The 17937-nt window shown below is 27.5% G+C and overlaps 2 protein-coding genes across 12 annotated transcripts in view; one reads left to right on the top strand and one right to left on the bottom strand.

The window, feature by feature from the left end:
• LOC105227371 (DNA polymerase eta) overlaps window positions 1–17937 on the top strand; it is an 80603-nt gene that overhangs the window by 36828 nt on the left and 25838 nt on the right. The gene's annotated exons all lie outside the window — the stretch shown is intronic.
• Window positions 16120–17937, bottom strand: part of LOC105227368 (poly(rC)-binding protein 3) — a 232957-nt gene continuing 231139 nt past the window's right edge. For all 10 annotated transcript variants that reach the window (XM_049459178.1, XM_029550687.2, XM_049459175.1 and 7 more), the window contains one exon: window positions 16120–17787. In XM_049459178.1, coding sequence (XP_049315135.1) covers window positions 17703–17787 — 85 coding nt within the window. In that variant the 3' untranslated portion in view covers window positions 16120–17702. The remainder of the gene's footprint in view (window positions 17788–17937) is intronic.

Genomic DNA, 17937 nt, shown 5'->3' with positions numbered 1-17937 from the left:
AAAGAAAGAATTTAAAAAATCGAGGACAACTAAATTTAAAGTTAAAAAAACGCAATAAAATAAAATAATAAATAGATTACTTATTAAATATTTAAAAAATTCTTAAATAACAATTCAATTCAAAATTATTTTATCGAGCAGTCTGTTATAAAAAATAAAGTGAAAATTATATGAATAATATTATATTATTATTTTTTTTTGTAATTCATTTCATTTTATACATCTCTTTACTTTTTATTTTTTAATTATTATTTTTTATTTATTTTATTTTATTTCTTTAAATTTTTTTATTTAATTTAAATTATTTTTGTTATTATTTTATATATTTACCATTCATAATTTTTTTTTTTAATTTATTAGAAATTTTTTTATGTTATTTTTTATATGTTTATTTTATTTTTATAATTTTAAAGAAATTATTTTAAAGTAATTTATGATCCGTAAAGTATTTAAAAGTAATAAAAACTATTAAAAATGAGAAAGTATTAATAATTTTTATTGAAAAACAGAATTAACTAATTTTTATTTAAAAAAATTTTTTAAATAAAATTTATTAAAAAAAAGTTATTCATATTTAATATCATTTTTAATAGTTTTTATTTAGTAATTGTTTATTTTTTAATATTAATGTTTTTTTCAATTGATTTTTATTGCAAAACAGAATTAACTAATTTTTATTGCAAAACAGAATTAACTAATTTTTATTCAAAAAAAATTTTTAAATAAAATTTATTAAAAAAAGTTATTAATATTTAATAACATTTTTAATAGTTTTTATTTAGTAATTGTTTATTTTTTAGTATTAATATTTTTTTCAATTGATTTTTAATACATTTTTTAAAGTCATATAATAATCTGTTTAAAAAATCTTAATAATGCTTATTATAACAAAGTATAAATAATTTTAAGGAAAAATACTAAAATTAAATTCATATCTGTATGTCTGTTTACTATTATGTGTAAGAATAAGTGTGTGTTTCTGATTTTATGTAGACACTTTGTTCTGTATGCTTACATGTGTGTTTGTGTGTGTATGTGCATTTATAATATGACATTTGCCTCATTTTGTATGAAAAAATTTTGCTAAAAATAATTGCATTAAAAAGACATAACTTGCTTTGGCACAAAATATCTACGCATCGCTCACCCAATTCTTACGCAAATATAATTTTAAATAATTTTTCTACATTTTTTGTTTCATATGTTTTCACGCGCTTGCCTTCGCACCTATTGCTAAATATTTTTGTTAAATATAAATATTAACTTTTGAATTATTACTTATACTTGCTTTAATACTTTTGTAATTTCTATTAATTATTTATTTTATTTTTTTTTAGTTGCGTAACAAAAAAAAGTTATACAGTCTCACGCAGCATAAAAACCTAATTTTGAATGCTTAATTTTAACAAATACTTGTTGTTGCTGTATATAATAATTATTTCTTGTAATATATATTAAATACGATTGCTTTTACTTTCACACACTATCGTCGGTACAATATGCAATAATTTGTAGTATAAGTATGTATGTATTTTTTTTTGCTATTTTGTTTGTTGTTTTTGTTGTATTCAAAAATTGTTAATTAAGCTCATTGCAGCAGTTACAATTCGTGTTGGTACAGTTTCCAATAATTTTTTTATTATGCCTTTAACATCTTTCATGTCTATTTCCATCAGCTCCCTTTTTGTTAAGTAAATATGTATGTATGTATGTATATATTTTAATAATAAAGTGCTGTTGTTGTAATTGGTTTTGTTTTTTTTTTATTAAAATTGTGTGAAAGGTATACATGTCGAATTAATAGAAAATAAATAAAGCAGTAAACGCTTTTGGTGGTCGTACAACCAGTCACAGTGTGTTGCCACCTGTTTGCAAACAGCTTTTATTGCCTTACTAAACATTTTCTTTTACTACACACTTTATTTAATTTATTTTTCAAACGCTTTTTTATGCACTTCTTAATTAATATTTTTTCTCATATTTTTTATTTTTTGTTTAAATTTTTTTCTTTTTAATATGCGCGTTTTCTTACTTTTTTCATTTATCTAAATTGCTGTTAAGTGAAATTCGTGAAATTCCTTTGTTTTGTTGTTGTTACCAAAGTGTTACATTTGTTTTTTGATATTTATATATGTTTGCAATTTTTTCGTCTACTTTAATACTATTTGCGCTCACTAAATTTTTCAACTAAATTTTCCAATTTTCTTGCGTTTTTATACCCGCTACACATTACAGCATTAAATTTGTTTGTGTATGTGTTTGTTCATCATTTTCTCCAAGTTGTATAGACTTGTATACTGCATTTAACTTTTATTGCTATGTATATATATAAGATTTTTAAAATGGTGCCTACATACCATTTAGATTTTTAATTTTTTTTTACATATAATTTCAGTGATAAATTAAAGCCAATCAAATCATTACCCTTTGCGCTAAAATCGCTTTCACTACTTTCTTTACAATATGCAGCTGCAGCAATTTCGGTTTGTTCACTCTAATATTTGTAAAGCACTTTTCCACAGAAATAGAAATATTGCCTAAAATATTGCCACCTAATTTGTATTTTCATAGTTTTGCTTTAGTACATTTAAATTTATTTTCTGATGTTCTTTTGGCACAATTTTAAGTGATATTTGCAAAATTCAAAGTAAATAGAAAGCTTCCAATATGTGCTCTAACCTCTGCTAGAAACTAGGCCGACTCACTCTTGGTGATTAGTTTTCATATACATGGAAAGGGCTTCTTGTTGTATGGCGACTGCTCTTGGTTAGTGCTTATTTAAGACGAGTTTTTAGTGCAAAAATAATGTAGATTTAGTGGTGTGGTGAGAGACGACCCTTAATCAACAGAAAGTAGGTTTCTTTGTAAGAAGTTGATCAAATGAGGAATCGACCGCAAAAGTTGCATAAAAGATGGTAAAAAAATGAAATTATTTTACTCATTATTCTTATTTATTATGAATCTTCCAAAGAAACTCTGTGTAGAGCTTAAAAGCGTGCTTAAGTTTTTAAAAAGTTTCTTTAAGGAGCACACCTAGTGCGAATTTAAATAATAATGTAATTTTTTAAGGTTTTACAAAATGAGATTTTAGTTAAGCCTCTGTATAATCAACTAATATTAAAGGTCCTTCCTTTTTACATAAAATAACTATGGGAATTTCCACTGATTATTTAAAAATTTGCAGAACAGCAGTGAATATTTTAAATAGTAACCTCAAGTTATTTAAAAATAATTAAATTAAATTTAAATAAAACTTTTTGTGGCAATATTTTTTCTAACATATTCATATATGTAAGTAAGCGATTAACTAATAATTTTTATTAAAAATATTAGAACTAACACAAGCAAACAAATAGCTTTTGCTTGCTAAATCTTTTTGCTTCACGCTTAACAAACAGCTGAAATTGCCCACTCTATCTCTGGCTTAGCGCTTTTATATTTTGTTTTTCTTTTTTATACTAATAATTTATATTATTTAATTTTCAGTTTTTAATATAATATTTACAAACAATATTGTCTTAACCATTTTCCATTTTTTGTTTTATTCTTTATTGTAAATATGTTTCAATTTAAAATATGTATTCTTTGTTTTTCTTACTATTCTTTTTCAATTAATTTGCAACCGCTCTGCTTAAATTAATTTGCCTTAAATATTGAACAATATTTTCTTTTGTTTTTGGTTTTGAAAATCTCACATTTTACTCGTACATATTTATAAGTTTTTAATATAAATATTTGTTGTTTTTGTTGCAATGTTTTAATTATTTTTTTTATAAGTATATAAGTATGTATATTTACTTGTAAGTGTGTATGTATGCATTTATTTATGTTTTTTGTTTTTCATCTTTAAGAAACCATATCTATTTCGAAAGTCGTATTTTTGTTGTTATTTGTGTTTACGATATATTGTATGTATGTATTTGTTTGCAGTTCTTGTTCATATCGCGGGCAAATAGCCTTCATTTTCTCGTCTATCAGTTGGGGTTTCAATGAAGAACGCGTTGCCGGTTGTAACTAAAAACCTTGATTGATTGAAAATTTTTAAAATATATCAAATTAGATTAAAATATTTTGAGACATTCATCGAAAACTCAGCGCGCTGAATTGATTACAGATTCAGCTTAGTTATATTTAGACACTAGAAAATAGTAATTTGCATATTATTTTGATATAAATATCATTTTCTTGATACAATTAACGTTCTATGAATATTGCATATTATTACTTATCCTTGAAAAATACATTTACGTGTGCTGAAAGCGGTTCAGATTGAGCAAAATTGTGTGGTTTGGATAGATTTTAACTAATTAGTGAACATATTTTGTTGGAAGCGCTAAATAAGGTTTTATGCAAGCTGAATAGCCCATAACTACTAAAAAACGATTGAATAAGATTAAATTTTAATATAGCGACAATAAAATAATTGTTTACTACATCAGTGTGTGCACTGAATCTCATTTGAAGTAAATTATGACTAAATGGTCAACATATTTTGTATATGTATCTTATATTAAGACGCTGAATAAGGTTTCAAGCTAGCTGAATAGCCCGTAACTAGTTAAAAACGATTGAATGATTGTAAATATAGAAATTAATTCAGTGAAAATAATAACAAATTTTTCTATTAAGACTTTCCAATTCAGCATAAAAACTACATTGAGCCAATTACCAATTAATTTTGGCTTCAAGGTTTTGCAATTCCGCTTAAGATTACATTCAGCTAGTTTGCTGAATGATACTCTAAGCATTACTACCACTTAAATACGCGTATTGATTACTTTTCAGCGCGCTGAATTGCTGTTAAACAACGTGGTTAAACTTGAGATATAAATGTTTTAATAAAAAATAAAACTTAAGAAAAAAGTACTAATGCCGCAAAGTAGCTGAAATATATAATGTTGCATATTTGCAGCGCTGAATAGCTGAAAACACAAAATTTTGCATATTTGTAGCGCTGAATAGCTCGAAAGTTTAAAACGTTGCACTGGCGTCGTCGTTGAAACCCAAACTTTATATATTCTACTGCCAACTGTAGTTATTAATGCCAACTATTCGACCTTTAAAGCATTCAACACTTTCTTGTCTTCAATTTGGTTATGTATGTATTCATGTATTTTCAGTTGTCGAACTTTTCTTCGCAGTTCATATTTGTTTTTCAGTTTTCCAACTATTTTGTGTGTTTTAAATTCTTTCATTTCATTTGTAACCTATTAAATGTTCATGTTTTTTTGTTTGCGGATATTAAATAAGAATATCTAAAATACCTTATATTGTAGATACATTTTTTTATTCACTGGCTTATGTGTACTATGTATACATACACCATTTTCTCTTTTTCACTTTATTTTTCATTTAGTTTTCCTACATATTATTCATTCTTTATGTAAATAAACTTTAACAGTATTTTTTGTTTGTCGCTTAATACTCGCAAATTGTCAATCCTGTGACGTACCTAAAAACTAACCTTACACCTTATGAGCTACGCATTTATTTGCTTATAATGCAATATTTTTTCGTAAATACTAATGCTTCTGTAATCTGTAAATTGCTGTGTACAAATACACATAAAAGTCGTGGGTGTGGCGGTTTGGGGCGTGTGCGGGATATGTAAGTAAATATGTGTGTGTTTTTGAACGGGTTTGCAATTTTTAAAATTCAAAACGTCTCTGACAAATACACACATGTATGTATAATAAGTAAACATACAATATATATTTTTTGGCAATATTTATTGAATAATGTGTGGTTTTCTATACATTGAGATACTTAAAAATCATTTTACGCGAAAAAACATTCAAAAATTTGTTGCAAGTCACAAGGTGTTAATATTTTTGCGAAAAAAAAATTACTTTAAGCTAATTATTGGTTGCAATAATTTAATATATTTTGTTGCGATTTTACTCAACAATTTGTTTGTTGTAATTTGTGTGATTCTCTTAATATTTCTAAGTACAACTACAGACTTCTGAATGTATTACTACAATAACTGAAAAAATCTATGCTACAATCAATTGAATTTAATAAATTTAATTTGTATATATGTATGTATGTATATTTTCTTAACCTTTGTTCGATTTCAATTATCGCTTAATATTTACTTTCATATATACATATAACTGTTTACGGTTTTTTTGTAAATATTTTGACTTGCATTTAACTACAGTGGTTGTTGGTCAGTGTAAAGAGAAAGCGGCGGCTGTCAGACGAGCGGTAACGATACTCCGTTATACTACAGCTATTAAAATATTAAGTAAAGGCTTGCGAAAGTAGTAACGCGCTTTTGATGGACCCAAGCAGGGATAATCTTACGAGTATTTTGAATATGTGGAAAATTAACTGACGATCAAAAAGTATCAATATTACGGAAAATATTCTGAAAAGTGACGAGTTTTTAATTTTTTTTTTAATTTTTATACTCATATCATGATGACATGTTTACTTTCAAGTCATTGAAAGAATATCGTTAAATCAAAGACATAGCGCACCTTTATAGTGAGCTAATAAAGAGTATGAGAAAGAGAATGTCAGTTATGTACCAAGAAACTCTTTGAGAACCTTTCGTAGTACTTGTACTTTTGCTTGTACTCTATAAGAAAATCTCGGACACTATAATTCGAGCTCGGTTTTTGAACAATCCTGTCGCTGTTTGCAACTTTGTAATGGCTAGAACCATTTGTAATCATACATACATATTTTTCTTTTAACTCTTAGTTCTCTATTATAAGCGGTCTACAATTGAGCAAGTGTGATGCTCGTAAACAATAGCTAGATCCCCCGGACTTTGCTTCGTTACCATTCAACTCGTTGACAGCGCTGCCTACATTGTTTTTTCAATCATTAGGGTAAACGCGTGTGGTTTTGTATCGAAATAGTTATATGCATATATATTTTTCAAATTATTTATTGCACATATTTTGTTGTTTGGATTGGATTTGTTGTCTTTGCTGTGTTGTAAATATCATTGGATATCCGTTATTTTCATATATTTCATCATTATGCCAGCTGTATGATTGGTATACGGTTTTCATGGTTGGTAACTTGTCTGGGCCTTACATTTAGTATGTGTGTGCTTTAATTGTTGTACGGTTTTTTGAGGTTTTGCTTTCATTTGCCCTTGGTTTGACATTGGTTGACATACGGACCGTAGTTTGTAGTACTGTTTGGTTTGCTTTCGTGTTTTTTTTCTTAAGGGATAACAACATTGGTGGTGGCGCATAAGGGGGCACACAAAGCGGAAATTTTAAGAGTTACGCAATTTCTTTTTGGAGAATGTTTCTTAGATACAGTTGCGGAAAGTCTGATTACTGACCTTTGTGTTTTTTGCTCTCAATTTCGTGTCACTTCGGCACTTTCTTTTAGGTTTCACAGCAAATCAGCGAAATTTTTGTTTTAGCTTTTCACCCATTTTGGCGTAGTTGTTGGGCTTTAGTTTATTTTTGGAGAAACTTTTGAATACATTTTTTGTTAATATTTTTGTATTTATGCACATACATATGCTCGTATGTTCGTTAGGGAAATTTACAGTAAGTAGAAGAAGCCTTTCATATTTCGACTATTGGAATCAATTGTTTATACATTATTACATAATCATCATTATTGATTTATTTTTACATATTTAAATTTAGGAAATTAAACACTTTGTAATTAAGGCACCATTACAATTGCTTTCTTTACACGTATTTTCCATTATATTTTGGCGAATGTACAATATTCCCAACAGTATCATAATAAAATAACGTAAACACGTTAGTTAGCAACAACTTCATTCCCCCTCAACATTATTATCAATAGTCAAAGTCATTATCATAATCATAGTCCATTGTCATTGTCAACGTTATCCTTTCATCGACTGCATTCGCTTCTACCTTGAACACTATATGTTAATAAAAATAGAAAGAAAAAAATCACTAAATTACAAAAACAAAAATATTAATAGTTAACAAAATATTTCATTTAAATCAAGCACTTGAAATTATAGCAAAACAAGCTAATACTTGTAGCTCCGACGGTCGTTAAACTCGCGCATTTTTCGGTTTCTACTTACCCCTCAACTTATTTTGCTAATTGTTGTTATCGCTTTAATTTGTGCTAAATTAACTAACCACTCGGCTAAACATTTGTATATATGTATATACTACATATGTATGTATATGTCTCCCATATTATTGCAATTTTAGTAGTGTTTATCCCTTTTTTTGTTGCAGTTACCGTTTCGGTTGTTTTTTTGTCTTTTGTTGTGATATTTTGGTAGTATTGTTGTTGTTTGTTTTAAGTATAGTGCAACAAATCTATTTATAATTCTTCAATCGGCTGCTTTTCTATATCAGTTTGTCGGCCTGTTTGTTTCATTCTATTTTTATTATATTTTTGTATGTATTTAGTTGTTAATTGGTGCTGCTTCAGTCATTAGTAACCCTCAACTGTGGCACATAACATTTATGTATTTAAAAACATCACACTTTAGCATGCCACTGATTGTTGTGCGCATCACAATCTACATCACCATTGTATATAAGCTTAAATTCGTCATATTCAGCTTGTACTTCGTCTATTCTGCGCATTTTTCAAATTTTATTAGCCAAATAACAGCTTTAATTTCTTACATTTGAGTGTTTAGAAGCATGTTAGAGCAATTTTTGCTGATAAAAGTTGCATTCAGCTGTTGAAAAGTGTATTCAGCCAAAGCCAAATATCAAAAAGTTGCTCTATGTTGCATTCTGCTGCTGAAATACGTATTCAGCCAAAGCCAAATATCAAAAATCTGCACTAAGTTGCATTCAGCTGTTGAAAAATGTACTCAGCTAAAGTGAAATATCAAAAAGCTGTTCTTGAGCTTACGCTCCAACCATATTTTGCGCTGAATTCAGCTCATTGTTTTCCTAATATTGTAGACCTATTATTAAGACTGCATGTGCATACAAGTTATGTCTTGCATATCCAGCTAAATCATTCTCAACATGCTTCTGCTACTGGTAGCTAAGTGATTCAGCCTGTTTAGAACTACTTTATAAACTCAGTTAAGAAGAGTTGTATACTTTTAATTCGAATTTGAAAAACCAAAAATGGTTTGTAAAGTTTTTCGAGCCGGCTTCTTCGCTAATAAATTTATGGACAGCTAAAATTTAATTAAACTTCGCTTAACACTTTTTAGGCATCCAAAACTTAATTAAGCTAGTACAATTTCATTTTATGTAACTTTTTGCTATAGAATTTACTTGTCGGCGCTACGTTTAGCTCAATCAGTACTGCAATTCAGCAGCCCTGACTACAATTTAGCAATTCTAAATGCAATTCAGCAACTATGAATGCAATTCAGCAACATGTTTTCATGCAGTTCAGCACCCAAAAACAAACCGCGATATTAAGCGCTTCAATTCAGCTCATTAGAAAGCTGCTGTTGCAATTCAGCACTTTTGTCAGCATATGCCACACTCTTCTGGCTGCTTACATGCATCGTTATGTCATGCGTCTTTACTAAAGACACTTTTCGGCGCACATTAAGATTTTCAAATCCTTCAGCACTTTGCTTTGCACATTCAGCACATTAATATTCTCAGTTTCAATGCAGTTACTTCAAATTAAGCTTGTGACTTTTGGGTTTTGGTTTAAAGCGATATTATTTTCGCTGCAATATTTATTTACTTTGTTTTTTGTTTAACTTTTCTTACAGTACATTCTTAAAAAAATTCACTAAATATTTGTGATATAATTGTAATAATATATTTTTTAAGATTCAATACAATATTTTTTTTATTAATTTCTTCAAAAATGATTGCTTTGAAGTTGGTTTGTCGTCGAAAGCGAAATATTTGTCATTTAAATCACGAAATAGTTTCGCCCCCTTTGTTGGTTGGTTGGTTTTGTTGTTTCTTCGCCTACAATTTGCTGTCTTAGTATATATGTTAGTATATATAATAAATTTATATACATATATGCGCATGCAAGTGTATATGTATGCATGTATTTATGTGTGTACTTCTTATTTATTTTATATATGTTAAATGGTTCGCATAAAAACCCTTCCTACACTGCGAAAAAATTGCGTGTAAAATTTTTTCAATATGCTTTCCTGTAGTCTCCTACTGATTTATAGCTTTCGCTTTGCGCTTTTGCTACAGTTAAATAATTTTTTTTTTTATTTTTTCATTTAAATTTTTTCAAATAAGTTTTGATAATACTTTTGTGGGTCTAGAACCGAATCCAATTGTATTACCATTTGCTGCACTTTTATATTCGCAAATTACTGGTTACACGCTAGTATTTTTTAATACTTTTTACTTATTTTGACACTTATTAGTTTGTGTGTATGTGTTGGTGTATGGTTTATATTCAGTAAGTATTTAGCAGTAATAAATTTAAACATTTTCTTCCTGTAATCAAGTGTTGTAAGTTCATAAGTTTTGTTTGTTGTTGTGGTAGTGTTGCTTTTTTGTTTTGCTTATACCCATTTTAACATCGAAGTCACATCAATTTATATACCTTATCTTTATTTTTTTTATTAATTACCACATTTTAATTTCCTCTAGAAAATTCAATGCTTGAAAAATATGACTGTATCCTGTTTTCGAATTCAGCATAAAAAGTTCTTTTTCAGTTCAGCGTAGATAAAGCTTTTTACTTCATGAATTTATATGTGTATGTATTTGATATTGAATAGTAAGTTCTTTTAATTAAATTGGTTGGCAAAAATACCTAAAAATTGTGTGGCTATTATTTTTTCTTTGTCTTAAAATTGGCACATAGAAGAGTTTGTAATGGTGTAATCATACATCATTTAGTGTGCAGAACATTCATTATTTTCCAGTGTATATTTGAAATATCTGTACAGAATTTCTTTTTTAACTAAAATCAATTTTTAAATTTGTTTGTTAAAAAAAATCAACAAAAGGAAAAGTGCGAGTAATTTCGTGATTATAAAAATCATATGTAAAGAGTGCATTTAATTTCTCTCATCAGAAGTATTAAACATCATCAGTAAATCGTTTTCGAAATTATTTCCTCAAGTATTTTAAAATACTATATGCTCTCTTTCTATCTCTTATTGCTCTCTCGCTCTCTCTCTTTAGAAACTCACTCCGTCTTTCCATCATATTTATCTGTATCTTTTTGATCTATCTCTTTCATGTTCTCTCTTTCTCTCAGACTGCCATAAAGAAAATTACCTAGTTGAAATTTTTTAAGGTTAATGATTAGATAAGACTATTAAAGCAGAGAGAGTGCAATAATAAGGAACGTATGAGTGAGAGAGCAAAAAAAAAAAATGAGCAAACTTTCAGAAAAGCTCTTGACTGCAAAATGGACAACCAATTTGAAATTTAGCAGTTTTTTTTATTAGCATTTTTTGTTTTGGTTGTTAGGTTTTTGAAACTCTCTCTCTCTCTTTTTACAGCTCTCTTTTTAGTTATTGAAGACATACGCGTTAAAAAATTATAAAAATTCTTTCTTAAAAAATTTATTTGTTGTCTAAATTAATCACTTTAATAATGAAATACGCATAAGTGTATAAATGTGAGGTTAGGTATGCCCTTAAGTAAGCAAAATCAGGAAAAATCTAGTTAAAGCACTTCAAAATCTTGACTGCACAATTTTACTAGCTGCTATCGTTTTGTTTTATCAAATAAAAAATTGTGTATGTGTTGCTGTTGAGTTATTTCGCTCAGTGTAATTATTTTACACAGCGTTGAAAATTCATTTACACACATATACTATACATCAAAAAGTACAATTACGGTTTTAAACTCCTTTTATATGTAATACTTTCCAATTTTTTGTGTCGGTGTGTCTACTTTTGTGTATCTTCGGCTGCCGCCAACACACACGATTATTAAGACAAATTGCTTGTAAATTTAATTTTTACCTTCCTATTTTTGCCACACATTTAATTGTCAGATCTCTTCGATCTTAATAATGTGTAAATTACGTTTTTAATATATAAATACTAGTAAAGCTTAAGCGCTAAAAAACTTTTAATTTCATTTAATGTTTCTTTTACATTTAGAAAAAAAATATCGCTACAAATTCATTCATATATTTATATAATTTTTTTTGTTGTTTGTAATAATATTTTTGTATGCTCAATTCCTTTTTGCCAATAATATTTATTTACTATTTGGTTTTAATTTTTTACTTCATTTAATATAATTTAAATATTTTTATTTTTAAATATTTAGTACAATAATTTCTCTCGTCCATATTTACTTCATAAATTTCATCTTTTTTTTGTTTTTGAATGCTTAAAGTGATTGTTGTTGGTTTACATTTTATCAGTTTATTCATTTTCTTTTTGGTTTTGAAGAAAAAGAAAACACACACGCTTCGCTTATTTGGCTTTGTGCGCAGAAATGTCTCCTTCCGTCGACGTCGTATTGCTATTCGCGCTCATTCGCGTGTCCATTATGCCTACTTTACTTAAGCATATGGTAAACTATGTACGAGTATAAGACAAATAGCTGCGCTGTACTTTCCTTTGTATGTGGTCTATGAAGTTTGGGTTAACGTTGTGCATAAATAAGCTGTGGATAAAATTGCTTTTCTATGCATTTCTATAGCTACTTCTATAAGCTAAATATTTTCATTAAACATCCATTAAACATATAGTCCTGAAAATAGTCGTAATTGTGTGTTAAAATGTTTAAAATAATTCATATTTTGCATTTGCAAAAAAAAAAAAAATATTTTGTACAAAGAAATGCTCGAATGTAAATTTTGAATGGAGTGACCCATATACAAATGTATTTGTAGTAAATAATGTTGGCGCTATTTACTTTTGAATGATTTTTTCATTAAATAATACCTTGTATAGCAACTTATCGTTTCGCAGTATCATAAATACTGCTTCTTTGATCCATATTCTTCTAGGTATTTTCCACATATTTCCGTCAGCTTTTTTGCCATTCATCGCTTCTATGTATTTTATGTATTAGTTATATTTTATGGTAATCAACTTTTGCTCGAGAGCAACCTGAATGTCCTGTTTTGTATGTTTGTCGCACTGTATTGGCGTTGAAAATTTTTTTGGTGTTTTAATTTTTAATAGTTTTTAAGTTTGGTATTTGTGCTGGTATGTTATATGGTATTTTAGGTTATAGCACTATTTTTCAATTTATAGTATGTACTTGTTGGCATGTTTTGAGTAAATTATGTTTGTATGTATGTATAACTCTTTCAATTATGTATTTGCGATATGTTTCACTTAAATATGCATTTATTGCACAATATTTTCATATGTATGTATTTAATATGTTTGATAATTTATTTTATATGTACTTGTATGTAATATGTTCAAAGATATGTTTGGGTTAACAAATGGTTATGTATTTTGGTTTTAAATAATTAATGACAAATTAGATGTAGTTGTATATAGGACTAGTAATAATATTAATAAAAGTATGAAATATATATTTTTGTATAAAGAATATTTTGAATTAAAAAAAAATTACAAAATTACATTTGAAAAAAAAAATAATAAAAAATTAAAAATGTAAACGGGACGACAACAGGGGGGGCCTTTAATACTTACTTGAAAATTTAAATTGCTTTCTTAATTTTTGCTTATGGCTATATATTGCTGAAACTGCCAAAATAATCTAGATTTTTTATACGGAATTTCATTGCTAGAAAGTTGTATTAGAAAATATACCGTTACGACTAACGCCTGCTAAGTTTGTTGTGTAACTGGTTGTGCCTTTGGAGTGTCATAGAGTTCAAAAAATCGCTTAAAGTCGGTATTTTTTCGGTGCGTACGAGAGAAAATTATTATTAATCTCTCTAACTAACCAAAGTAAAGCTGTTATAAAATCAGTGCTAAGTTATAGAGTACTGATGTGATTTTTTTTGCCCAGAAAATATCATTTTGGCCATTTTGGCCAATCTGCCAACCATAATTTGAGAAAATTGTCAATATTAGCTCATTTAGTGTTTGAAGTATACAGTTTTTAGCATGTTTTCACATTTCTACATGCGACTATAATCTTAGTTATGCTGTAAGATTTGTTTTCGAAGTTAGACTTCCACTCGCCAGCTTTATTTGCACTAAAACTCAGCCTAATAAATAACATTTGTGTATTTTTTATGCCCTTTTGATAATACTATATAATTTTAATAATGTCCATGTCCCGCATCCAGAAGTAAGCAAATGTAAGAATAAAATATAATGAAAATAACTGTAAGAAATCATTAAAACTAAAAGAAAAAGACGCCACTATTTTTTTACTTTGCAGTACGAGAATATTTTTTTCGCTTTTTATTATTATTTAGATATTATTAAATATGAATTTTATATGTGTATGTATTGTATGTAAACTATATATGCTCGAAAATTCCAACAACAAAAAGTCGACGCATGCGAAAATATAAATGAATAATATTGTATTGTTTACACATACATGCAACACATGTATGTATTTATATATATATATATTTATTAATTGCTAATACAAACAATTTTCTATGCCAATAAAATTTTGATTTTTCCAAAACGAAAAATATTTATAATAAATTTATATGTATATTGTAAAATTTTTGACTAAAACTAAAACGTTATAAACGTTTAAATAATTTGTTTTTTGTTTTCTTCCTCGCTTTTTCAATAAATGAAATAAAATTTGTTTTAAAATAATTTGTATATAAAGTAAAATTATTAAAAAAAGTCTTTTGTGTCTTTGCCGCTTATTTGGCGCATTTCGCATTTAGCATTTTGCTTCCATCATCTACTTATGCAACTCGTATTTTTTCCACAATGCTTAATTATTATGTATAATTATAATTATGATAATAATAATAATGTTAATAAATTATATTTCTATGAAATTTTGGAAGCTTGTTAAGCATTGGCTAATCTGTGTAAATATTTCTTTTATTATTTTTGTTTTCGATTTATTTAAATTTTATTTAAAATTTACGCAAATATGACTTGAGAAACATGTATAAATAAATAGTATTGCAAGAAATACATAAAATAAATGGTTAACTAAGTCAAACGCAAAAGGACAACAGTAAATATAAATTGAAAAGTTAAAACAATTAAGAAATAAAATGATCCGTTACATATTAGTTAGAGTTTGTGTATGTTAAAATATTTTAAAAGCATAGCTTTGCTATTTATTTATTAGACAAATGAGATTTCTTTGCTAAACGAGTAAGTAGATTATGAAATTGTAGAGTTAAAAGAACGAAAAAATATTAAACAAAAAGTTGCGCTAAATATTGGGTCAACTGTCGGAATTTCAGTACTGCCTTAACAAATCACTATTTTGTCACAGGAGCTTTCATCAAATGTAAGCTTTCATAATTCAAGTTTATACTACTGCCTTCGTGTTATAATGCAGATGTTATATAACAATTTTTTAGTCAAAGAGCTTTCATTAAGTGAAAGCTTCAAACACTCTTTTGTCAAAAAGCTTTCATTAAATTCTACAAATACAATTTTAAACTATTTCTCGCTATTTACATATGTTACTTGCAACTGTTTAAAAATTTCGGTTATTACGCAATTGTCGAAAGGCTTTCATCAAGTAAAAGCTTCAATAATCAAAGTTTAACTAGTTTTAAACTCTTTGTCAATGTATTTATATTACTTTTAACTGTTTCGAAATTTTGTTAGCAAGAAATTGTCAAAAAGTTTTCATCAAATGAAAGCTTCAGCAATGCATTATGTTTTGCAGATCAGTTTCTTACTGTGAACTGCAGTCGATTTTCATAAATTTTGCCGTTTTCTAGACTTTTCTTGGCGCCTTATCGACAGCGTACGCGAAGCTTTCACTATTTTTACAAAAACTAACCATTTTTGACCCAATATTAAGCACATCAGTTTTTATTTGTTAAACAAAAATCAAACAAAAACGAAAGGAAGCAAAAAAGTTGTGTGTGTAAATATGTATAGAGTATAACTAACAATTTGAAAACAATAAATTTTTGTAATAATAAAGAAGCAACAATTAGAAAATAGTTACATTTAGTGAACAGGGCGCAAAGTACACAAAACTATAACAAAAGCAAAATAATTAGTGTTTAGGGTAATAACTGTAAAGTTATGTATGTATTGTATGTATGTATGCAATTTCAACTAACGTTGCTTTACTTATTTAATTATCATAAATTGTTTACTATGCTTTAACTACATTTTTTGTTTCGTTTTTTTTTTGTTTATTAACTTCATTTGCTTTTCTTCGCTTCTTGCTTGCATTATTTTATTTATTTATTTATTGCCACGCATCCATTTTGTTTTTGCTTTTTTTATTTTAGCGGATATGTTAGTTTTGAAATGTTTACAGTTCATAGATGTCGCTACGAACGTTGCAGCGTTATTTTTTCTATGCTTCTGCCGCTTTGTATTTTATTTTTGTATGTATGTATATGTATGTATGCAAGTTTGCTTGAAAAATGTGTGGTAAATTAGTAAATAGCTTAATATTAGAAATATGTGTATTTATTTGTTTGATCTCGTGTGTGTCTAAGTAATTATGATACGTTTTCTTTACCGTTATTGCCTTTGCTTTGCATTCATGTGTATGTATTTGTGTATATTTTGCACATTTTGGTAATTATTTGCCTGCATTTGTTGTTTTTATTGTTGTTTGTATAGTTTTTATTGTAGAATATGCAGTGATTTGTCCCATGAATATATGAATATTTATGCAGCAGCAATTTCTTATACGATATGAATGTGATATTACACGGTTTTCGAAATTTTTTTTTGTTTTCTTTTTGTTTTACAATGACACATGTGTGTGTATTGTTGCACTGCTTTTAGACGTTGATTTTTCATACACAAAATATTGGTTTTCTAAAACAATAAATTGCACGAAATGTAAATATTTTAAATCTTAGTTCTTCGGAACAAAAAATTATATATGTAAAATTCATTTTTTTTTTTAATATTATTAACGGTTTGCTGTATTATTACATACATATTATGCTCAAATGATTTTTCATTAACTTGTTTTTAATTATTGATTTTGCGCCAAGCGCATTTTAAAACCTCTATTTTTTCCTGTTTTTTGGCGTTCACTACAACTACAAAGTGCTAAAGTTTGTTTGTTTGTATATGTGTGTGTTTATATGTGTGTGTGTGCTCACGTAGTACATAAGTCTATTTTGCTACTTCATTATTTTTCTTGACATGAAAAACAGCACAAAATTACATTGAATTTGTGTATAACAAAAAAATGTATCAATATTGTTTTTGTGTTTGTATACCTCATATTTGCATTGAAAACTTTACATTGCTCATTTCAAGTACGGCATGTGTGTGTGTGTGAAACCAGACATCTTTAATACATACAAAATTTTAAATTAAATATTTATTTTAACTTTTTCTTATGTTTTTGTTTTTGTTTTCTTTTTGTTTCTTCTTGCAATCTCCCTTCAACTAAACTTGTTTTTAATATTTTTATTTTTATACTTATTATTTATTGCTTATTGGTTGCCATTTTTTGTTGTTACTGTGTTTGTTGTTGTTCTTTTATTTATTATAAATTAAACTGCGCGGCGGCCTCATTTCTTGCAATTTATTCCTCCTCGCTTTGCCTTTGCTCAATTTTGCACAGCTCCTCTTTGTTGACAATGACTTTTCAACTCTCATGCTCTCTCTTTGCACTCCAACTGCGATTATTTCTATCTGTTGGAGCGCGCAAACGCATTTTTACGTTCTTCTCACGTTGTTGTTGTGTTTATTTGTTATTGTTTTTGCATTATTTGGCGATTTAATGTATTGGCGTTTTGACAATTGCATTCGGTGCAATGTAGTGATAACCGGGTATGGGCAGACCAGCTGTTTCCATTGATATTCTGTAAAGAGAATTGGAAGAATTGAAATGTGGTGGATTTAGTGAGTGGTTTCAGAGCAAATTGTACAGAGAGACAAAATTAGTTCAAAGACGTTTTGTTTTTTGTTTGTAAAAGCAAAATTAGCAACTTACTTAATTGATTAAAGTTATT

The sequence above is a fragment of the Bactrocera dorsalis genome, chromosome 5 (assembly GCF_023373825.1).
Source record: "Bactrocera dorsalis isolate Fly_Bdor chromosome 5, ASM2337382v1, whole genome shotgun sequence".
In the NCBI taxonomy this organism is placed as follows: domain Eukaryota; kingdom Metazoa; phylum Arthropoda; class Insecta; order Diptera; family Tephritidae; genus Bactrocera; species Bactrocera dorsalis.
Note: the sequence above shows the minus strand (reverse complement) of the source record. Positions and strands in the feature narration are given on the sequence as shown.